Source organism: Eulemur rufifrons, chromosome 24 (genome assembly GCF_041146395.1).
Source record: "Eulemur rufifrons isolate Redbay chromosome 24, OSU_ERuf_1, whole genome shotgun sequence".
Lineage (NCBI taxonomy): Eukaryota > Metazoa > Chordata > Mammalia > Primates > Lemuridae > Eulemur > Eulemur rufifrons.
Window position 1 is genome coordinate 37,234,024 of NC_091006.1, and position 24,649 is coordinate 37,258,672.

General features: G+C 46.4%; 1 protein-coding gene across 4 annotated transcripts in view; it reads right to left on the reverse strand.

Annotated features, from left to right (window-relative positions):
- Nucleotides 1-24,649, reverse strand: part of LIMCH1 (LIM and calponin homology domains 1) — a 263,196-nt gene that overhangs the window by 153,180 nt on the left and 85,367 nt on the right. For all 4 annotated transcript variants that reach the window (XM_069458297.1, XM_069458295.1, XM_069458296.1 and 1 more), the window contains exon 2: nt 9,055-9,125. In XM_069458297.1, coding sequence (XP_069314398.1) covers nt 9,055-9,125 — 71 coding nt within the window. The remainder of the gene's footprint in view (nt 1-9,054; nt 9,126-24,649) is intronic.

Consider the following 24,649-nt stretch of genomic DNA (forward strand, 5'->3'; position numbering starts at 1 on the left):
GTGATACCAGGGCTGAGCCCGGACGGGGGCGCAGTGATACACAGTTGCACACCGACAGAGGGCGCAATGATACAGGCCTGCACAGCGGCCGGCGGCACAGGGATACCAGGGCTGCACAGCGGCCGGGGACGGAGTGATACACAGTTGCACACTGGCCGAGGGCGCAGTGATACAGGGTTGCACAGCGCCCGAGGGTCACAGTGATGTCAAGGCCACCCAACCGATGGGGGCGCAGGGATACAGGGCCGCACAGAGGCCGGGGTCGTAGTGACACGAGGGCGGCACAGCGGCCAGAGGCGCAGTGATACAGAACTGAGCCCTGATGGGGACTCAAGGATACAGGGCTGCACAGAGGCCTGGGGCGCAGTGATACATGGTTGCACAGCGGCAAAGGGTGCAGTGATACAAGGCTGCACACCGACAGGGCCACAGGGATACAGGGCTGCACAGCGGCCGGGGGCACAGGGATACAGGGCTGAGCACCGACGGGGTGGGGTGATACAGAGTTACACAGGAGGGCTGCGCTGTGATACAGAGTTGCGCATCGGCTGGGTACTCAATGATACAGAGTTGCGCATAGGCAGGTGTGCGGTGACACCGAGTTGCGCGGACTATGTCATCCTCATAATTGACTTTTGGCACATTTCCAAAAACAATAATGGGAACAGCAGTGGCACAGGCCACGCAAGCACCAGACACCAAAGCATCAGACACCACGCTGCGTGCTTTGCTCTGTCCTCTCACCTGCATCTCCCAGAACACTCACGAAGCAGTGATTTCCCCATTACACAGATGAAGGGAGGAAAGTTGACACCACCTTCCGGGGATCCGTGCCAGGTGACTCAGGAGGAGGTGCTGTAAGTCAAAAGGAGAAAGTACAGACTGCTCCGAGGACCACCTGTGTAAGGTTTGCGGAGCTGCAATTGGGAGAGAGGTCTCTTTCCCAGCTCCAAGTGGCCCAAGGCAGCGGGGTCAGGAATGTGGCTGGGAACACAGCAGGGGCATGAGGAGAAAGTGACAGCTCCTGGGAGCCGCAGCCCAAATTGCCAGGGAAGGGGCTCAGAGCAGAGGCAGTTGTCACCTGAGGGCTGAGAGGACAGGCCTACAGGACAAAGCCTGTTCTCAGGACAGAGGCTTTTCACCGACAGCAGCCAAGGAAGGGGTGACCTGCGGATCTCAGTGGCCTCCGCCTTCCCTCTCCCCACCTCGCCAGGTGATTCTCCCGGCGGTTTAGAGAGGACAGGGATAAGGGAACGGGCTCCTGACAGGAATGGTCTGGAAGCACAAGTGCCTCTGAAGCTCCCTTCTTTGAGCACAGCCTGTGTGAGTCCAACCCAGGCCACAGAGAGACCCTGATGGACCACGCAATCCACTCTCCCAAGCTCACCTATTCTTTACTGGAAGTTGTGAAAGCTGTGTGTTCTGGCTGGGGTAGGAGTCCCTCAGTCACATCTGTAGGGTTTGTTGGTCCAACAGTCATTCATTCTTGTTTGAAAACACCGTCCTAATTTCCATTTGAGGAACTTTCCCTCCCCGAGCTGCAGGTACGTGGGGCAGCGGTGGGGTGGGGCAGAGTGTGGAGAGTGCTCGTCCTGGCTCCAGCCCAGGGCACATCCAGACCCGGCCACTCAGCTCATTCCAGGTTGGGCACAAGACCCAATTCGGGTCGATGGAAAACAGGCATCAGGACTTCTATGGGGATTACTCAAGAAAGTATTTCTTTTTTCCCCGCTAGGATTGCAAAGCTAGTACGATAAAGCTAAAAGCTAATGGTAGCCAACTTTATCACCACATGGGAGAAACTTACCCAAGACAAAGCCAAGAGAGAAGACAGCAGAGGCAAGAGATGGATGATGGATGATGGACGATGGATGGACAGATAGATGGATGGATGGATGGATGGATGAGTGGATGGATAACTGGATGGACAGATGGATAGGTAGATGGATGGGTGGATGGACAGACGGATGGATGGACGGATGGATGGATGGATGGGTGAGTGGATGGATGGATGGGTGGATGGATGGATGAACGGACGGGTGGATGGACAGATGGATGGGTGGATGGATAATGGATGGATGGACAGATGGATGGATGGATGGATGGGTGGATGGACAGATGGATGGGTGGATGGATAATGGATCGACAGATGGATGGATGGGTGGATGGGTGGATGGATGGACGGATGGATGGATGGATGGATGGGTGGATGGACAGATGGATGGGTGGATGGATAATGGATGGACAGATGGATGGATGGACGGATGGGTGGATGGACAGATGGATGGGTGGATGGGTAATGGATGGATGGACAGATGGATGACGGACAGACAGATGGGCGGATGGATGGATGGATGGGTGGATGGATGGATGGATGGATGGGTGGATGGGTGGATGGACAGATGGATGGGTGGATGGATAATGGATGGACAGATGGATAGGTAGATGGATGGGTGGATGGACAGACGGATGGATGGACGGATGGATGGGTGAGTGGATGGATGGATGGGTGGATGGATGGATGAACGGACGGGTGGATAGACAGATGGATGGGTGGATGGATAATGGATGGATGGACAGATGGATGACGGACAGACAGATGGGCAGATGGATGGATGGGTGGATGGACAGATGGATGGGTGGATGGATAATGGATGGACGGATGGATGGACGGATGGGTGGATGGACAGATGGATGGGTGGATGGGTAATGGATGATGGATGGACAGATGGGCAGATGGATGGATGGGCGGATGGATGGATGGGTGGGTGGATGGATGGGTAGAGACACAGAACACTCAGGGCCATGGCCAAGCGTGGCTGCAGTTATGCCTACAGCTGGCACGTGCACAGGGCTGACCTCTGTGTTTGTTCACATGAGCCGATCACTTCCCAGTTTGTTTAAGCTGGCTGAGCGGCATCTCTGTCACTGGCAACTATAAAAATTCTCACTGGCAAACTCCCACTTCCCCACCCCTCAAAAAACCCCAACCCATTCTTTAAATGTACAAGATATAACATCCTTCTGTCATGTCCCTACATACGGGAAAAGAGGGAAATGAAAGAGGAATTATATATCAGTGGGGGCGGGAGGAAGTGTCATTGACTTCAAATTCACTTCCCTGATTCTAAATTAAGATTCTCACCAAAGGTTTAATGCAGTGGATAAAGGAATTAGTTTGTTTTCTATTGTTCTCTACAATTCAGCAGTTCGGCCTCATGATTGGGAAAAGGATATTTTCCAGTTACTTTCATTTACACCTGCAAGAAAGCCTGTCCCTTCTCTAGAATGACTTCACCAAAAATCTGAATATATTCCAGATAATTACCCCTAAACAGGCAACAGACGAGCAGAAGAGAGAAAAAAGAGAAGCTGGCACCCCCGTCTCTCTGTGATGTAGTGGTGCCTGGATGGAGAGCCCTGCAAGGCTGATCAGTGCCCTGCAAGGCTGATCAATGCCCTGCAAGGCTGATCAGTTAGTTCCCTGCAAGGCTGATCAATGCCCTGCAAGGCTGATCAGTGCCTTGCAAGGCTGATCAATGCCCTGCAAGGCTGATCAGTTCCCTGCAAGGCTGATCAATGCCCTGCAAGGCTGATCAATGTCCTGCAAGGCTGATCAATGCCCTGCAAGGCTGATCAATGCCCTGCAAGGCTGATCAATGCCCTGCAAGGCTGATCAGTTCCCTGCAAGGCTGATCAGTGCCCTGCCAGGCTGATCAGTGCCCTGCCAGGCTGATCAGTTCCCTGCCAGGCTTATCAATGTCCTGCCAGGCTGATCAGTTCCCTGCAAGGCTGATCAGTGCCCTGCAAGGCTGATCAGTGCCCTGCAAGGCTGATCAGTGCCCTGCAAGGCTGATCAATTCCCTGCAAGGCTGATCAATGCCCTGCAAGGCTGATCAGTTCCCTGCAAGGCTGATCAATGCCCTGCAAGGCTGATCAATTCTCCCCGTCACACATCAAGCAACACCCAAACGTGAGGAAACCTTTTCAGCCTCTAAGCCAATTACGCCACTTTGCATTTGTGAGTAGAAATAAGACTTTCCTGCAGCTCTGGGGAAAAGACATCAGACTGTAAAACACTTAGAAGTTCGTTTCCTTGAGAGTTTTGCAATGAATGAATGTTTTAGATAGATTAAAAAAAAAAAAATGGTAAGCCACTAGCAGAAGCTTTCTCATATCCATCTTTCAAAGAAAAAATAATCTTTAACACAACTAACTTTAAAATATTGAAAGGTCTGTGCAGATCTAACCCCTGTGTGGTCTGTACTTTTCTCAGGGGTTCAGGAAAGTCACGCTGGCCACTAACGGTCTGTCCTGTGCAGAGTTCCCACCTGAACTTCCCGGTGAAATTCCCAAGAAGCCGCCATTCTCTAAAAGTGCCTTGTCTCCCCGGGTCTCCTCGGGAAGCCCTTTCCCCCTGCTGGTTTGCCCAGCAAGGGACACTGTTGAACCCACCTGAGCGGTGGCCAGGGTAGGGCACCCGCCCCTGCGACAGGTGAACACGGAGATCGAGCGAGAATTGGAAGATGCCATGAAAACCAACTGCAGCACGGACCCAACCATCTACACAAACACACAGAAGCTCTAAAATCTATTCACCCTTGTACTGACATTAAAATCTAAGAAACTCTACATTCTGACTGTACTTATCAAAACAGATCTGCTATTATTCTCTTACCTCATTCACTCTCCATAGAGAATTATTTTTAAATTAAGGGTAGCTTGAAAAGCAAGGATGTTAATGGATTAGCAGATGTTGAATACAAAGGATTCCACGACTCCATAGTGATACTCAGAAAAAGAAAGAGGGAGAAAGAAAAGGCTCTTCTCTAAAGAAGACACAAGGAGGCCAGGCCGCAAATGTAGAAAGAATCGGATTAGAAAATCACCAGTTTGCAACGACCAATGTAATGATTCACTCGTTAGATACCAAACCCATGGGGTGGAAGATTTAGGGATATGAAGTTATTCCAACAATTACGGAGTATTTTTCACAGATGAAAAAAGGAGAAAGTGCTTATTAACGATGCGTAAATCTTGGGGAATCCTCCTGGCCGATTATTCAGTCATAGCATTCTCAAGGTGACAAACTCTACCACGTCCCACACCAAGAACACCACACCGTCGCCCGTGCGGTTCTCCTGCCATAACTGCCTAACCTGGACCTAATCACCAGGAAGTAATTAGAAAAACCCAAAGGTGAGACATTTCACAGAATAACTGGTTGGAAACTTTCAAAAGTCTCCAGGTCGTGACAGACACAAAAGGCTGGACCAGTTGTTCTAGGTGTAGGGAGACTAAGAGACAAGGTAACTAAACGCAGTGTGTCTTCTTTGGATTCTGGATTTTTAAAAGTCAGCATCAAGGACATTACTAGGGACACTGAGAACGTTTAACTCTGGGATATACGTTAGACATCACTGTCTCATCTCTAAATGTCTTTACTGCTTACAGAGAAGACCCTCCACAAGCTGACGCATTTAGGAGTTGAGTTTCATGGTGTCCGCATCTTACTTTCAAATGGTTCAGGAAAAAAGAGGCATATTTACATAAAGAGACAAAGAAAATATGGCAAAATGATAATAATTAGTGCATTTAGGTTCACAGCATATTCATAATTATTATATTATTCCTGTAACTTTTCTGTAAGTTTGAAGTTGTTCGAAATATAAAGTTGGAGGGAAAATTTGTAAAGAAACTCCTGAGAAAACCTTTGTAAAAACTCATCTGATTTACCCAGCTAGCATTTTGCACTGCCCAGAGTCAATTACTTAACTTTACAAGCATAAACAGTTTACGTCTCAAATTAATTCCAGAGTCCTTTTGAGCTGGCAAAGTTTCCCTGCAAAGGACCCAATAGTAAACATGTTAGGTTTTGTGAGCCACATATGGACGCTTGTTTAGTTTAGTTTTGTTTATGATCCTTTAAAAATATAAAAAACATTTCTTAGCAAGGCGGCCAGTACAAAAATAGGCCAAGGCCATAGTTTGCCAACCCCTGATCTCACTGAAATTCCACAGAGTTCTATCTAAATAATAAAATCACAGCCAGGAAAGCAAATCGGAGCCTTTGCTTTCTGGAATTATTCTGAAACAGCCTGGCGGGGCACAGGGAAGCAGACGGCATCGTGAGTGAGTGACCCCCGCCCTGGGAGCAGCTCCTTTAGGGAATGGCTTTTGCGGGCTTCCTTTTTTACCCTTAAATTCTCGAGGACACAGTGCAGTATGTGATTAACATTTCTAACACCATGACACTTGTCACTTGTTTGCAGCTCTGTCACATTTTGGCCCCCGACCCAAATGCTCAGCAGAGAGCTCGCATCGTGTAAGCTTTAAACTCCAGCTACACAGACGCGGCAAAAACAACAGAGGAGGAAAGAGAGGATCATGGCAAAAACGCATCTACCATGATTCTTGTGGGCGCATGCGTTCTGTTTGACACTTGCTATTACCATAAGTTATACATTTGCGTGTAGGGGTTGCAGGCAAGACCGGAGGTCTCCCAGGGTGATTTTGGAGGGACTCAGTGCCCGTGGTCCACGCTGCCTGCGGCACCAGGCTTCTCTCTCTCCTGCCTCTGCAGGCTTTGGTCCAAGCCCACCACTCTCGTTTGTCTCCATCGGGTCTTGACGGCTGTAAAACTAACACCCACCATGCTCTGCTGACCGCGGCCGCCTCTCCTTTCAGCTCCTCCACACCTCGCTGTGTGGGACCTGCCTCCTTATCCCAACAGGGACCACTAGGCCCTGGACACCTACATTTTTCCAAGAGCACGAACCCCGCCGTCCTTTGTCCCCTGCCCAGCTGAGACCCAGGGCTTCGCCCTCTGCGCTGCCCCCACCCCTCCCTTAGGTTTTCAGGCACCAACCTCCCCTCCCCCCCCCCCACTCACCACGAGAAAACCTCACGCTTTTCTCTCCCATCAAAATCCCAGTTCTGGAATAGGACCACAGTGAAGAGCGAAGCCTAAGGAGTCAGACCTCCCGAATTTAAATCTCTTTTATATCTTTGTGACTTTAGCCAAGTTATTTAATCCTTTGTGCCTTGGTTACATCCTCTGCAAAATGGGAAGTATAATAATAGTAACTTGTAGGCCACAGGCAAGTTTAGAACCAGGTTGATAAAAGGAAAACCAGACTCCAGGCCCAGAAGGTGCCCTTCTGTTTGGTGAGAACTATTAGGTTTTTTTCAGACTCACCAACAACCCAGGAAATTTTTAGTGAACAAAGAGCATGTGTTTCTACACAACTGCAACTGACATTTAGAGAAGATCCAACTCAGACAAAGAGATGAGAGTCTGTTGAACAAAAGAAAGAATTCAACAATGCTGTTCGGGTATTAGCCAACTGGGGCTCTAACCACTGTTCCGAGACACCAACTGGGCTTCTGTTTTGAGTAACACAAAGCTGGAAACCTCCAAATAATTTTTTAAAAGAGAACTATATATTATGAAAGCCCTATTCTAAGAAGAACAGAACTGCTTCGTTTTGAAAATCTGAAATTATAGAGAGTCCTTATATTTTTAAATGCTGCTATCACGTGGGGTAGCTGTGAGTTGGGATTCCTTTATGACCAGCATCCACAAGACTCTCTCTTGTTCTAGAGAGCGGCTCAGCCCTACACATTCTCATCTACTCTCCAAAGACAGGTGTTTGCAACGTGTGTGGATCCACTGGCTGGGAACCTTCGCTTTCCTAAGACCCTCCAGGATGGGCTCAGACTTAGCTGTGATGGAGGGAAAAGAGGTGGTGAGGAAAAGAGGATGAGCAGAGAGGAGAGACCCCCTGGGAAGGAGAGTATGGAAACAGCAAACAGAAGATACGGATTTTTCTTTGAAGAAAGCAGGCAGTGGGGAGGCAGGGAAAAGAGACAACAAGCTGTTTTGAAAGGTTCTGCCAAACAGTCAGCATTTGCATGGCACTACACGCTGCCCTTGCTCACACTGTCCTTCTGAGGTTCACAGAAAGCCTCGGAAATAGACAGAGTTATAAATATTTTATTACCGTTTTAGAAAAAAAAAAAAAAATGAGACTCAGGAGATCCAATGATTGAAGGGGTAAAGACCTGAATCTCTAGTCCTCAGGCTCCAAAAGCCATCAGTGTGTCCCAAATAATACTCTGAAAGTTGCTAAAATAAGAGTCACATTGTATGTGATTCCATTTACATACAGCTCTAGAGAAGGCAGAATAGATGCTACGCTGCTAGAAACCAGAACAGCGTTTGTCTCCAGGGGGCTGAGATTGAGTGGGACACGGCATGATGGAGTTTTCTGTTTATATCTTGATGAGGCTGTAGGTTTCCTGCATGTGCACATTTTTCAGAACCCATCAGACTGTATGCGCAGGAGCTGTGCATTTCATCGCCTGTACATTTCACCTCAATAAAACAAAAACAGGTGCACAAATTACAGAGCACGTTAAATGAATTCAAGTTTTGAAACCTTGAAGTTTGTGGCCATCCATTTGTAAGTACTGAGGCTCTAGCTTATTTTGTACCTAGAACCACAAGAGCTCTTACACGTCTTCCAAACATAAAAATTAAACATTGCAGTTACTGTTCACGTTTGAATTTTGCCAACAGCACAAATGAAACATGTTCAAAACACCTCAGTGAAGTTGGCCCAGGAAGAAACATTACCTGGCATCCTTCTGAGATGTTGTAAGTACATAGAAGTGCTGTTTCCACTTGGCACACGCTGCTTTTGTTTGACATTAAAAAGGGGAGAATAGCTACTACTTTTACTACAATTAGGTCCACATCCTTATAACTACATAGGCCCAATTCCTACATAGTAAAAGTTGATTTGAGCTGAGTAGCAGCTACTGGATTATCCTTCTTGACCTAATTTGCCGTTGCCGCAGTCTCCACCACTCCCTACTGTACCCCAAGACTCCCTCACTTCCTTGTGTTTCCTGCCGAGCCCAGTGATTTTTTCAGTATCAGATTCAGATTGTAAATAAATTCAAAATAAGACAGTAGAAGCTTCACAGACAAACTCAACAGTATTTATGGTGTTTCTTGAGTAAAACCAACTGGATATAGGTTATACTTACTCGCAGAGAAGAATTCCATTTTCTAACCCTGTCCGGAAATCTTTATCACCAAAACTTCTGCCAGTTACTTGCTGGAAAAGAAAAAAGAAAAAGAGAACATAAATTTTTTTTTTTTTTAAATCAGGAAGCTCAATTTTTTTTTATTATTAATATTTAAGAGCCTAAAAAAAAAAAAAAAAAAAAAATGGTGGCATTCCAAGAACGGTAAAGATCTGTTAGGACTGAATTTCCTTCCTGTGTGGAGCTTTGCCTAGATCAGCTGAAGTTGAATTTAGACCATTTCTTTGAAGATTTTTTTCCATCTACTATCTTAAAAAACATGTGTCCTTCCTGATAAGAATTTCCCACTTTTTGGGGTTTGGTCATGAGAAGTCAAGGCCACAGAGGATCCAACCCACACACACCGTCAAAAGGGCCTGTGGAAAGTGCCAACTGTAGATAAAGTCCCTATTTGCTAAAACATTAAGGGCCGGGGGCAGAAGAGAATATAGACCCCCAGCCTCAAGAGACTAAAATCAAGACCAGAAGACTAAAGTCAATATCCATAAATAACACGGCAGAAAAGAGAAAAAATTAAAAGCTGGGAAAGATTAATCATCTGCGGTGTTTCACGCCTATAAACCTAGCACTCTGGGAGGCCGAGGTGGGAAGATCCCTTGAGGTCAGCAGTTCAAGACCAGCCTGAGCAAGAGCGAGACCCCGTCTCTACTAAAAATAGAAAGAAATGATTTGGAGCAGCTAAAAATATATATAGAAAAAAAACTTAGCCGGTCATGGTGGCGCATGCCTGTAGTCCCAGCTACTTGGGAGGCTGAGGCAGGAGGATCGCTGGACCCAGGAGTTTGAGGCTGCTGTGAGCTATGATGATGCCATAGCACTCTAGCCGGGGCAACACAGCAAGACCTTGTCTTGAAAAAAAAAAGAAAAAAGAAAGAAAACTGAAAAATAATAGAGAAAAATTGATGAAACAGCAAGCTGTTTTTTTTTAAATTAATAAAATGGATAAACCTTTAGCCATGTTGATAAACTAACTCAGCCAATAAAATTGGTAAACCTTTGGTTTTTAGCCAAAAAATAGACACAAATTACTAATATTAGGAATGACAGAGATGACATCATTACAGATTCTACAGATGTTAAGAGGATAATAAGGAAATACTACAAATAAATTGGTGCCAATGAATTCACTAACTTACATGAACTTGATAAATCTATCCATTGTCACAAACAACCATAGTTCACTCAACAAAGAGATAAACTTCCCACAAAGAAACATCAGGCCCAGAAGGTTTACCTGATAAATGATACCAAATATTTAAAGAAGAAATAATGCAATTCTATGCAAACTCTTCCAGACAATTGAAGAGGAAAGAATACTTCCCAGTCCATCTTATTAGGCCAGAATTACCCTGATTCCAAAACCAGACAGACATTACAAGACACGTACATGAAATATGCCAATATGTTACTTCCTCATATCGGGAATTGTATATGACTTTTATTTTGCTTTTTAAATTTTTCCATATTTTCCTTAAACTTTCTACAATTAATACATATTATTTTAACCATCAGAAAAACCAAACAAGTTAAAAAAAAAAAAAAAAGCTTATGGAAAAGGAGTCTAAGAAAACTAAATGGTCTCAATTTTTCCTTGTAAATCAAAGTTCAAGTTCTATTATAAAACATCCTCATTAACCACTTCTGTGCAAAAGGCAATTCATTAGCTAATATAATGTAATGCTTCAAAAAATTATGTTGTTAATATCCTCTCATTCTTATTTGAGGGAAGGTAGAAAAATAGATGAAAAGTCTTTCTGAAGAGTTTGCAAAAACCTAGCCTTTTTCCCAAAATAAAGAAATTAAGAAAGATCCCTTTAAAAAAAGCTTTAAACACATACTTGAAACATGTTAGTATTTTTTCCCCGAATCTGTCGATGATGTATCTGTCACTGACCCGTCATCCATCAGGATAATTCGTATTCTGGAAATGTCACTAACGCTCTCCGTAATACTAACCTTTGTTCACCGAGAAGTGATTAGAGGGATTCGAAACGTTTTTTCCCAGGTCTTTACATTTTTATGTGCTTGTGAAAACAGTGCCAGCACTGAGAACCCAACCTAGCTTAGCTCCATTCATTACAGAATCTCTGGCCAAGTTTACCCAAACCCACTCCATGTACTGAACGATGATGACCAGAGCCCAGAAACAGACCCACGGAGGAAACGTGGCCACCGTGTGCAGGGACCTCCCAGACCGGTGAAGAAAGCAGGAATCTAAACTCCTATGATAAATACAAGGTAGCGTAACTATTAATATTAAGGATGTCAGAAAATTTTGATGGCCCCCAAACAACCTAAAATGTTCGTTTAGAGACAGGGTCTCACTCTGTCTCCCAAGCTGACGTGTAGTGGCACAATCACAGCTCACTGCAACCTCGAGCTCAAGCGATCCTCCTGCCTCAGCCTCTGAGCAGCTGAAACTACAGGTGTGGGCCACCATGCGCAGATAATTTTTCTATTTTTTTGCAGAAACGGGGTTGGTGGGGAGTTCTCACTATGTTGCCCAGGTTCGTCTTGAACTCCTGGCCTCAAGGGATCCTCCCGACTCGGCCTCCCAAAGCGATGGGATCACAGGTGTGAGCCACTGTGCCGGCCTAAAATCACCTTGCATCTGATACACAGCCACTGCAAAATTTCAAGTCAAGGCTGATGTCATAGTTTAAAGTCAGCTTACTGATCAAAGTCCTCCGAGATGTAGTCTGATCAAATTCAATTTTTTAGACTGCCAATTCCGGAGATGGGCATAGGCGGCATGCGTTTGGAGGAAGATGCTCATTCCACCTCTGTCCTTCCTCCTCCGCCCTCTGTCTCCCCAGTCCAACACTCAGGAGGTTCTGTCACGGTCTCCACACTGCTCTGCACCGATTCAAATGCCCTCCATTCTTCAAAGCCCAGGGTTTTTAGGGCAGAGACACCTGGATCTTTCTTAGGAGAATCAACAACTGAATAGACTCCAGAAATTCAACAACGACCACGCCACTGAAAATTCGGTCCTCGGACTCGTAGCTGCAGCAGCTTCACCCAGAATTGATGTTAGAAATACAGACTCTCCGTGCTCCCACTGCATCCAAGACCGAGTCCATCAGAACCAGCGTTTTTAAAGATCCGCATGTGACTCACATGTACACGAACTCCCCATGCTCTGAGCCGGGACCAGACTACCAGCAGTTCAGACTCACAGAGGGAGCCCCTTCCACTGGAGTCAGGATTTTGGACGACCTGTCTCAACAACCCCTCTCGGCAACATCTTTATGATGTGTTTACAGTATCACACGTTCTATATTCTAACCACAACGACTGCTAATTACTGTTCCCCTCACGATAGCATGAGCCATTGCTATACAGAGCAAGAGAGCTGCCAAGAATCAACCACCACTCCCAACAGCCCCTTTGCAGGGGAGTGAAAAGTGACCGCCCAGACCGTCCCCAACTGTCCCACCTGGATCTCGACTGACAACTCTGAATAGCCTTCCACACAAGGCACCGGGCACGCCGTCAGCTCCTCGTCACTCTCCGAAGGCACAAAGGCAGGATGAGAAGCTCAGCGCAGCTCTTGCAGAGAGCCTGAGACGGGGGGCGGAGGGGAGCCCAGGTTCGGAAGCTCTCAGGGGCCGGTGGCAGAAGAGCAGTGTGAGATGTCAAGAGCGTCTTGTCACCCCCCAGACCCTGCTCTCACCCTGCTGGTCCTCACCCATCCGATCAGTCACTCTGTCCTTGCTGTTGGTTGTTCAGCTCCAAATCTTAGACTTACGCTTGACTCCTGGTGCATCTGTCAACGAAGCCTGTTGATTCTCACTTCTGAACTTCGCCAGAGTCTAACCCCTTCTCACGGCCTCCACTCTACCTCCTTCCTCCACGCCGCGGTCACCTTACACCTGGACAGCACAAGAGTCTCTTAACTGGCCTCGCTGCCACCACCCTGGCCCCCCTTCCTTCTGTTCCCAACCGGGCGCCAGGGTCCTCCTGTAGCGTCAGATCACACCATGGTTCCCCTCAGTACCCCCAACGGCCCCCATCTCACTCGTAGTTGAAGTCAATGTTCTTATAGTTCCCTAGAGAAAGGTGTTCAACACAAAACCACACAAGCAAATGCACAAACACAATAAGCAACAGGAGTGCATGGACAAAAACTATCCAAAGCACGTGTAAGAAACCTGCACACACCTGTCCATTCAAGGGATTCTCAGACGTCCTTACGGTGGCAACTGTGTCACCAACCGTGCCCTGTGTGCCTTTCGGGGAAGCCCAATATCAGACTTCTCCTGCTTCATGCTTTAGGATTAATTCACTAACCAAAATATTTGTTAGAGGGACATGTAGATTAAAACAATAAAATGAGTCGATAATTTACTGAAAATCTTGATGATTTAAAAGGAAAAGCAAAGCTTTCCTCTGCCCTCCCAAGGAAACCAAAAGCAGAAGCGAAAGGACATTATAACGTGTCTTCACACTGTTTTATGCAAGTAGCGATTGAGGAAGCGCATCTGTGTCTGATTCCTTTTCCACAGAACTGGAAGGTAATTATGTTTCTGAGTTCGTCTGTGGCAACGGCACTGTTCTGAATCATTCAAATAACCAAAATATGGAGGACTTGAAAAAAAACAGTCTAATAAAGAAAACCACACAACTTTATGGCAACATTTTTGTAACGTGTTTATGATGTGATGTAACACACTGTATCACAATGCTGCGCTCTGCTAATTACTTTGTCACCACTGTTGTTACATAATTGCCAGGAACAGTCAAAGGCTGCCAAGATCCAGTCTCCCAGCCTGATCGTGACCGTTTGTATATACGGCAGAAATATTTTCGATGATCTTCAGTTGTTTTTTGAAAGCAATCTTGTGGACAAACTACAGTCCACTAACAGATTAGTCCTGAAGAGGATTTTAAACAAATGTTAGCAGACCTCATTATAATGATCTTAAGAAGAGATTCTGCTGGCTGACAAAATAATGGTCCCTGGATGCAAGCAGTTGAAACAAAATACAAGACTTAATAGATTTTGACTTCATTTTTGAAAGATAGGGATATCTTCCCTAAATTGTCAAAAGCAGGCATACTTTTCAGAAGGCTGTGATTTCCTCCTACAAACTGTAAATGAAAAATGTCACACCTCTTTAATTCACTGAAGAGGATTATTTGTAGCTCATTTTATGCTTACTTCTCTTCTGATTATATTTGACTTAATTAGCAAGAAGAACATCTCTGCCTATCTTATACCTAAATCGTAAAATAAAGCAGAGCACAATTGCTCTCCCTTTTTACATTTTCTGAGAAATAAACCCTTTGTGGGATTGCTAGAAAAAAATCAAGTCAAAATTCTACAGAAGCGCTTTGTAAACAATGATGAATCATGCTCATCTAAACCAGAATTAGCAATCAGCCAATCAATCCTGCCAGGCAGCATAAAAGGCGTAAGACCAAAATAACAAAATCTGTGCCCGACCCAGGAGGAATCACAATCCAGGAGGAAAAAACAAAACATTACAATGCAGCAGGAAGAGAAATATGGACAGAGAGTTACAAGACTGTGGAGGAAGCAATTAACACAGATTTCGTGACTGCGGGAACAGCCGAGTGGTGAGAGCTCAGGCTCACATGGCAGCTACCATGCGTCCTCTCCGCTCTAACTGCTTGCCACATATTAATTTATTTCATTTTCGTAACAACTTACGGTGTTTATTTTTTCCATGTTAAAGTCAAAGACACCTGGACACGAGGGCACAGCACATTTCATTATTGTTACTGGCAACGATAATACAATTGCCATAGATCTCATTCTTGGTTTCTCTCCTCCCTGATCCTAAACGAGGCCGTGCTTACATTATGATCTCGCCACACTGTCCAACCCACAGACATTCCCTCATTTGGTCTAAAGGTCTCAGCAGCGTGACGGTCACCTTCGTGCTCCTTTTTGGATCACCTGTCCCTCCCAGGCTTCCCCACCACCAGACACTCCTGGCAACCTTCTCCCTCTTTAAATAAACACTCCTGTCTCCATTGCCTAAGTTCAGGTTGTATGCATAACCCCTTTACTTTACAGACGAGAAAAATAACGTCCTGAAAATTAAGTGGCTTGCCCAAGGTCATCCGACCAGCTCGCAGGAAGGCTGAGACTGGAATCAGCCCTCCTGTCCCCAGGCCAGGGCTCCACTGCCCACCACGCTGCATTCTGAAGCCCGACTCTGCTTCCTGGGGCAGCTGCATTGCTACACCTTCTTTACCAGCAATAGCTCCCTATGTCTATTCCGTGTGAGTTGGCGAAGGAACAGCACAGAAGTCCAGGCCTGAGGTCATTTAATCAACATTATCAGACCATGATTCCCTGCAGCACCAGCTCCGAGTGCTTAATACTGCGGATAATAAAATGCAATCTGCAGAATCCATTTATATTTTCATCATGTCATCAGAAAACCAGAAGGTGCTGTTTATAGCCACAGATTGACAGACTCTACCGAAAACAAAATCTAATTAAAAATACAGCCGATGCTGAGAACTCAGAAGCTCCCTGGGAGCATTAAACCCTCTGATCCAGCCGTCGCACGGTCTCGACGCAGAAATGGGTCAGTCCAGAGACACGTGGGCGGGTTTAGCGAAACTGTGTGTGCACATCCTCAAGCTGTCCTTGCCTTGAAAACAGGCAGAACAGAAGGTGCAAAGACAGACAGGCAACGCTCAAAACAAGCCCTGCCGCTACAAAAGCCTCAGCGGCTACCGTGAGAGCGGGGGAAGGAGGAGCTCAGAGAGAAGCGGGCCAGTGGACGGGGCGCGTGGCTGTGTGGGCCAGTGGACGGGGCGCGTGGCTGTGCGTGTCGTCCCCATGTCAAAGCGGCAGAGATGGGCATCAGCCGCGGTGTTATTTTTACCTGGTATCATGTTGCTCCTTAAATAAATGTTTTAGTTCTGGGCTAATTTTGGCAAATCAGTCTACGTAACAGTCATCTAGTCCTCACACCGTGAAGTATAAAATCTTTGAATTAGGCAGATCTGGGTTCAAATTCCAGGGGTGGCACCTAGCAGCTGAGTGACACTGGGCACATGGCTTCATTTCTCCGACCTCCTTCTTGGTCTTCAAAAGATGGTTCTAGAAGTCTGTCTTACGTCGTCGTCAGAGGTGAGACATCGTGACTAGAAACCATCCACTGGGACATTAGTACTCACTGAGCATGCAAAACCGGTAGTCGTATTTTTTTTTTCCAAGGTTCACATTTAAGAAGAAGAAAATCCACAACTGGAGTGTCCAAATGAGGTGGCTGTAATTTTTGCTCAGAAAATACCACTCAGGAGTGCGCGAGTGCTGGGCACAAAATCCCACAGGGAAGCCCATGTACTAATTTTCTACCCATGTTTTCTGGGTTAAATGAGACCATGAAGAAACAACTGTGAAAATCCAGAAAATGACACATTTTATGAGAAAACTGGACCTCAAAAAGTTGACGTCAGGAAGAAAAGGCTACTCTGAATAAGAGGCTTCAGAGACACGATGGCAGGTGCAGTGTAGACCCCGTACTGTGTTCCTAGCTTAACAGAACCTTTATAGATGACATTTTGGGCACATTGGGGAAATCTAAATATAAACTGGTCATCTGATGATAATTAGGGCATCACTGTTCACTTTATTAAGAGTGATAATGGCATGTTGGTTATGTAGAAGGTTCTTATACTTCAGAGGGACATACTAAAATACTTAGAGAGAAAAGGGTCTGATATCTGTAGTTTCTTTTGAATGAGAAAATCCTAGGGAGATGTGTGTGTAGAAAGCAAATACAGAAAATGTTAACAATTGTTGGAACTAGATGGTAGACATAGGGTTGTTTAAACCAATTTTTCCTTCCTTCCTTCCTTCCTTCCTTCCTTCCTTCCTTCCTTCCCTCCCTCCCTCCCTCCCTCCCTCCCCTTCTTTCTTTATTTCATTCCTATTTTGAAGGTTTTAGAAAACCCGTAACACCATGTCATTTGGGAGCTATGGCTAAAGGAAGTTCAACAGCCCAGGCAAAGTGTTGAGGTCAAAACAACCTGTCCGGTGGCTCCTCACCCATCTCTAGGAATATTTTTCCATGTTTGTTTTCACTGATGACAGTCGTTTAGCCAGTTTACTATCAGTCATTTTGTTTCTGTTCGACTCACTCTGTCACCCGCTCACTGCACAGAAATGGCACTCACCAGTCACCAAATCGACAGGGCGCCAGCACCGAGCATGGCAAGGAAACACAATCAGGCCCCTTGGCGTCCTGATGTTGGGCAAAGAGCTAGAACTAGAGGGTGTGCCAAGCACACAGTCCTGCTGTAGAGCTGCCTGAAGAAACAATCGATTCCACTGTTTGATATTCTAATAACCAGACAATTTTTAGCTAAGTATCCAAAGTAACCACAAAACAGTTGTACGTCGCCAGTCCTTGGCATTTAAAAGGCATCAAAGTCACTAGGAAACTGTTAGAATTCACCCAAACAAGTTATTAGATTCCCAAATGAAAATAAAACATGGTGAAGTGCTCAGTATAAAAATAGAATGATCGCATTTTAAACAGCCTGTCCTTTAAAAAGGTTTGACTTGGGCCAGCGGTCCCCAACCTGGTTGGCACCAGGAACCGGTTTCAGGGACGACAATTTTTCCACGGGCGGCGTGGGGGACAGGAATTATGGGCAACGGTACCCACAGACTCGCCTGCTCTGTGCAAATATTTTAAACCATAAAGGAATAAAAACCCCGCACCGTATAAGGCATCCAATTACAGCAAAGGAAAGGAAAATGACAAATGTGCTTGTGTGTAGACGTTCGAAGGACTGAGACAAGGCAAGTGACAATACGTATTGAGGAGGGACGTCTTCCAAAATGCAGGCACGAGCTCAGAGGGGCAGGGAGGCTAGGAATGTGTGCAGAGCTGAGAGAAGCTCCCGGAACAAAAGCACATGGCTGGAATCAATAAGTCATAAAATAGATCACAAGGTGCCTCATGATACAGATAACAAAACACACATTTGATTTTTTAATTTGAAATTTAATTGCAGAACACAGTGATGAGGAGCTTTAACAATTAAGCAGCTCTGAGACAGGGAGAGGGTCAAGTCCAGCCATTTGGCCACTCAACCCCGTCTCTAGGGAGGTAAACACTAGATATTCCTTAGACACATGACTAAGTAATTCCCAAAACAATTTCCATCAAATGCCAGGTGCAAAAGTAATCAGCAAAATCTCTGCCGATGCCACAGACCTGGGGTAGCAGAGCCTTCCAGAGCCAGGAACCCAGTTCAAAAATAATTCTGGAAGCTCAGAGATCCTATTACTAAGAAGCAGAAATAGATTTTCAAGTGCTTACTGGGAAATATTAAGCATTGTTCCACCCGGCTCTTTCCACCATCCTAGAACATTTATCGAAAATCAGTTCAAGGTGAGTCAGCTTCTAAGACAAAGCGTCACCACGCCTGAAGTCACAATGCCTCCATCGCAGTTTAACTTCATCACAATGTGATTGGCACAATAACAAAACAATACAAAAATATTTTTGTACACAGAAGTTAGAGCTAACACATGATAGTGTAAAATGTATCTGATGTATCTGATAATGTAAAATATCTTTTGCTTTCTACAATTTGTTATTTTTCACATAATAACTATTTCAAGATTTCTACCAACAATTCAAAACCCCAACCTCCACCCCTGATTAGTCTTGCATCTACATATAAAAAAAAAATGCCTAATTTTGGAAAGACTGGTATCCTCAGACACGCAAAAAAAGATCACTCTCCAAAATCCTGGGAACTATCAATGCATCCTTTTCCACCTATGAACAAGAACTGCCTCTTTCTTTCCCCAAGAAAGTCCTTTCAACCCAGACTCTTGTTCCTTCTCCCTCCACCACTGATCTCCACCCTCCTCCTCTCTGCACTGCTGGCCAGCCTGCGGGACCTTCACTCACGCTTCTTTCCACACGGCGTCTGGCTTCGTAAGTGCTTCCCACCGGCTAAAGCTTGAGCCCTAACCCCTGAGACTGCGGATGAAGGAACCTGCTGTGTGAGTCTGTGTCTTGTGTGACATCCTCACACTCTGGCCCAGGAAACAGAGTGAGACCCTGTCTAAGAAAGAAATAAAGGGAAGTTGATAATGTAGAAAAGAGAGGAATGACAATTGCAGGAGCCAAGAGCCAATCTTTGAATAGTGAACGGCTGCCGATCACAAGGGCAAGGTCTGGCCTTAGACGTGAGCAGAGCGAGATTGTTCGTTCGGAAGGACGGACGGCGGAGGATACGGGTAGATGCCGGGCAGGTGGAGAATTTGATGGTGGGAGGATGAGTTCTCAGACTGCTTTTAGAAGCCGTGAGTTGAGAATGAGAGAGGGAAACGGTGTTGGAGATTTGAGAGAAGTGGGTGAAGAGTGGGCACGGTGGACGGACATACGGGCAGTGATCAAGCATGAGCTGCCCACCTGATGTTCCATTCCTCCTCCTCCCCCTTTGCATTCCTTCCAGAACCTTCACTGCCTTGCGCTTGTTATCCATGAACACGAAATCCTGGAACTGTACTTAAAAATGAGCCTGATTACTTTAAAAAACAAAAACAACAACAAAAAAAAAAACCTCAAAAAAAAAAACAAAAACCTGACAGCCAGAAGATATTTTCTGCAAAACCAGCAATGACATAATCCTGAAAAAGGACGTTAGCACTGAAAGGAGAGCTTTTCCGGAGCGTGTGCTGCTGGTCACGCCCTGGCGCTGTGCACGATGCCGGCGGCTGCAGGCGCCACTCAGAGTCACCTTCATCTCTCCTTCCGGCAAGTACACGGGAGTCGCTGATGAGCGGGACATTCCAGAAAAGCAACACGGTGAAGACTTTGGAAACCTGTTACTGACGCAAGGAGGGAGGCAGAATAGACCGGCATCCCATGAGTCCTCAGTTGTGACCACGCTTGTGTATTCCGGAGTAATTCCAGGGTCCTGTTTGCCCTGAAGAAGGACCAAGACCCACAGAGGCGGTGGAGTGACAGTCACCCAGGTGTGCCTGGCTTCATTCCAGTGGTTGTGGGATGCTGGTGTGGACATATCAGTGTCCGCTGCCGGAGGTACAGCTGTGACTTTCCACCTCGTCAGCAGGATTCCGAGCTCCAGCCCCAGTGGAAGGAAAGGGTGACCCTTGGCCCTAAACATCTGTGACGTCCTTACAGATACCATCAGGAAGGCAAAGCTGCCCCTCTGGAGACTGTTGAGTGGAGCCACGATGACAAATCCTCTGCTGAGTCTTTTGGGGAAAAGGGTTTGAAAATCACCAGGATGAACACCTTGCCCGTGTCCTAGGGTGAGGTGACAGTTTTCCAACGTCTTAAAAAATAAGAGTCTCTCCTTAAGGGAGGTTGACAGACATTCCCAACAGACACAAGTCTGGAGTTAGAAACCTGAGCTGCTACCCACCGGCTGCCCTGGTAGGGTAACAGGAGGTGTGAAGGCGAACAGGACTCCCAAAGGTGGCACAACGGACCAAGAGTGGTAGAGTTCCACCAATTTGAGTTTTTAAATACTCGTGTTCTGTATTCCAGACACTTATCCTAGATTTACTGGCAAAGGTAAAAAACACGCAGCCTTTCTCATTTTCTCCTGTTCTGAGCCCTAAACATAGATAATAGAGACTCTGCTCTTGGCTATGACCGAGACATAAATGTGGGTGTACCAAAGAGGCAAAAAGCGACTTCCAGGAAGCCAGTGTGTCACCCTGCCCAAGCTCTTCAGGGGGTCTTCAGGGTTCAGAGAAAAAAAATAAAAATAAAAAGCATGAATCTTCCTCAACTCGTTCCGTCTGTGTCTAACTCCCCTTGGAACCTTCCAGGGGGGAAGGGTCGCAGCAGCACAGAAGACAATTGGTTCCAAATTCGGGTGGTTCGCAGCCCCGGATCCTGCCCAAGCAGCCTCGTCCCCGGGCCATTAGGAGCCGTGCCAGGCTTGTGCCCAAAAGTGCCCAGGCCTTTCACGTGATACAAACTACACATGAGAGACCAATGTGTGCCGTTAAACCTGTGTTCACCGATTTCATGGAAAGATGGAATGCCAATATAAACCCTGAAAAAAAAATAAAAGGTCTATTTTAAATTTCCGGACAATTACAAGTGAGGCAAAATTCTGCCTTTTGCCAGCTGTTTTACTTTTGGGGGAAAAAAGAAGCCAAACAGTCTCTTCCTCTTTTATGTTTCATATCCAAGCCACAAGCCAGCGAACTCTGGTATTTACTCCAATGTTAATAAAAGTACATTGCTTTGTGGTTTTGGGTCATTGGTATAAACCTTGTGCGCTTCTTTTAGTTTATGTTATGTATAAAAGTTCAAAATTTTAAGATGCATCTAACACCCATTGATGACTTACGTATGCTCGGCTGTGTGATTCAAAGCATTTTTGCAGTTTATGTTTGAATTACTTCTGCTTTTCTTAGCCAAATGCTCTCACGATTCCTGTGGGATTCTTTTCCTCTCTTCTTCTAGCTTTTGACCTTCACGATGTTAGAACTTTTTTTCTTCTTGAGACATCTCCCGGATCACAATCTACTCACGCAGGAAATCAAACCCGTGAGAAGTTACACGACCAACAAAAACCCTCAACTCAAACCGTAAGTTGCCAATAAAGATCTTTTTTTTCCCAGGGAGATGGAATCTAATTAATCCTTTTTGCAGTTGCCTTTTTTATTTCCTGGAGGATACAAGTCAACTGGGACGAGCGCAAACAACTTGAGAAGAACATTCTAGAACCTAATACACAGATGCCAAACACGCCGCCCCTCCGCAGTCCATCAGCTCCTCACGCCAGACGCGGGGGGCCACAGACACCCCGAGTTCAGCGTTTTCTCGAGTCTCTCCGTCAGCCAGATGCTCGTGCGGACAGTCCCCGTGGTGATTATTTATCGCACAGACAGGGCTTCGCAGACCCGAGGCAGCGGCCCCTGGCAGCTCCGGCCGAGCGCTGAGCGGGCTGGTCCTCTGCCCGCCGTCGAAGGCCGCCGATTAGACGGGCCGGCACAGCCATCCATCGCCGCCCGGCCCGGCGAAGGGCCTGGGACGCACATGCTCATTGCATTAGGGTCTCGCTGAGGTCTGGGCACTCTCCCTTTCTGTTTTCAACCTGAGGTAATCGATTCCATGCAAAGCAAAGGGACAACAGATGACAGAGAAACGACACTCGGGCTGTTTTGCCGTTGGCCGCCACAATTCTAAGTCCTCAAAAACTAAAAAAAAAAAAAAACCCAAAACAGAGTGGGTTGAGGCCCTTCCAGCCATAAAGAGATAGACAAGTTTTCAAGAACCTAACAGCAACCAGGCACTGGCCCTCCGTAGGGTCCTCCTCTTCTTTGTGCTATTTTGTGTTAAGCTAATCCCAGACGTCGCAAGGCGGTTGTCAGAGTTATGGGCCAGCTGAGACCGTCCTCTCTTGCCATAGCGATTTCGGGCAGAAGTCGAGCACTGACACCCCCACGGGACCACAGAGTCTCAGCTTCCCAAAAACCATCTGTAATTTTCTTTTATGATTTCTATCTTTTCCTTTTTTAAAGTAAAAGACAACAAAAATTGTGCAACCCACAATAGAATACACATCAAATGAGGCAAAATCTCTTTAGTCCTTCTAAACAATCAGAGAAATATTATAAGTTCAGACAAAGTGTGTGACAGGCAGCATTGCCGGGACCCGAGTGACACAAACCTGGATTCCGGAGCCAGACTGTGACACCCCCGGTCCAGCCACCTCCTAACCGCGAGTGAGTTCTGCTTAGAGACTCTCTGCCTCAGTTTCCCCCTTTGAAATTGAAGGTAACAACAGTACTCACTTCATAATGCTTTTGTGAACATTCAAGAACTTAATAGGTGCTTCTGGGCACCAGTGTTTAGAGGCCTGGCATACGGTGACCGCTATATAAATGTCTGCTGTTACTATTTCCACAAAATTACAAAGAAACCAGATTACGGCATCCTGAGTGTTAAACAAATGCAAGGTAATCAGGAGCGAGAGAACCATTCAGAGATGATTTGTTTAAGAATATAATTTTAAAAACAGCAATTCCCAATGGGCCAGTGCACGGGCAAGGTTTAGGGGGACCGAGGACAGCAGGAAGCCGGCGTGTCCTCGCCACCGTGCACGTCACTTTGGCTCCGAGTGTCTGTCACCTACACAACTGAAATAAAAGGCTCATCTGCAAGAGAGAAACGACAAACCCACCCGCCACTCACAGCAGCAGCCAAGGGGGGCAAGGCAGGGCTGGTGGCAGCGGAGGAGCTTGCCACCAAAGCAAGTCACTCCTTCTTGTCTGTCTTGTCTTTTTTTTTTTTGCTTTTAAAAGTGATTTATGGTTTTGTTTTGAGTAATTAGAAAAATACTGAAAAGCACTGAGAAATCAGTAATATAACAAACACACCTGGATCTCTGCTCAGAATTGACAAACTGTTAACATTTTTTAAACATAAATTTTGTTGTATGTATTTAAGGCACACAACATGACGTTATGGGATACATGTATGCAGTGAAATGGTGACGACAGTGGAACACGGTGGCACACGCATCATCTCACCGCACAGATTGAGGCCGAGCTGCAGCGTAGGTGACCGGATCCCCAGCAAACCGGGCTCACATGGCGTCGAAACCGGCCCTCGCCGCCAGAGGAACACCAGAGCTTGCCGGCAACAACCAAAACTTCACCATAAATATAAAGTGATAACGATTGCATTCTTTGAATGCCACGATCAAAATCAACTAAGTCCACCCAGTTGATTGAAATATTTAACCTCATTACATGTAAGTTCAAAGGTACGAGTAGCAAAATTATTCCCATAATTTTAGGGCTGGCTAGTTCTGCAAACTCCTCCAGAAACCACCACCTTCCTCCTCACCATCCCTCCTGCCTTGACATGGATGGATCTAGAACCCGTGTCCCCGTCTCTCTCCCGTCTCCCTCTAATGCCGTCGCGGCCCAGGCCTTGGTTTGCGACAATCCTCCTCCCACACCCAGGATTGCCTCTGCGCCCTCAGCTCTGCTGCTCCAGCCCATTTCGTCCGCCCCCAGCACCAAACCCCTCCGACTCTCTGGGGATGGAGCCGGCACCTGCATTCTTAATCACCCCACCCCCACCCCGAGATTCCTAACTCTAGTGGAGACCGAGCCCTCCTGGCTGTCTGCGACGTGGTTTGCCCAGTGCCTGTCACAGCGCCGGGCGCACAGTAAATGCTCAAAACCCAGGTATTTAATGGATGACTCCACAGGAACTTCCACTGCCAAAGGGACTTGGCTCTTGGAATCCTCTCTGTGCAAGTGAGAGGCTCCTCCCTTCTGCTTCTGCTTCTCGAACCTCCTCTGCAGCCTGCTCTGCGCAGCCCCTCAAAGACCCTGAGCCCAAGAGGTTTCCAGACGGCAGCATCCACTTCCTGCCATCCTTGTCGTCTCGAGACTGTCTACACCTGCTGGGTCTACTCTTCATTTCCATTGGGTAATGCTCTCCTCCCAACCTGTCCCCTCTGTTTGGGTTCGATGACCTTTGTACGCAACTGGGCTGCGTGGCCGACAGTTTCAGGG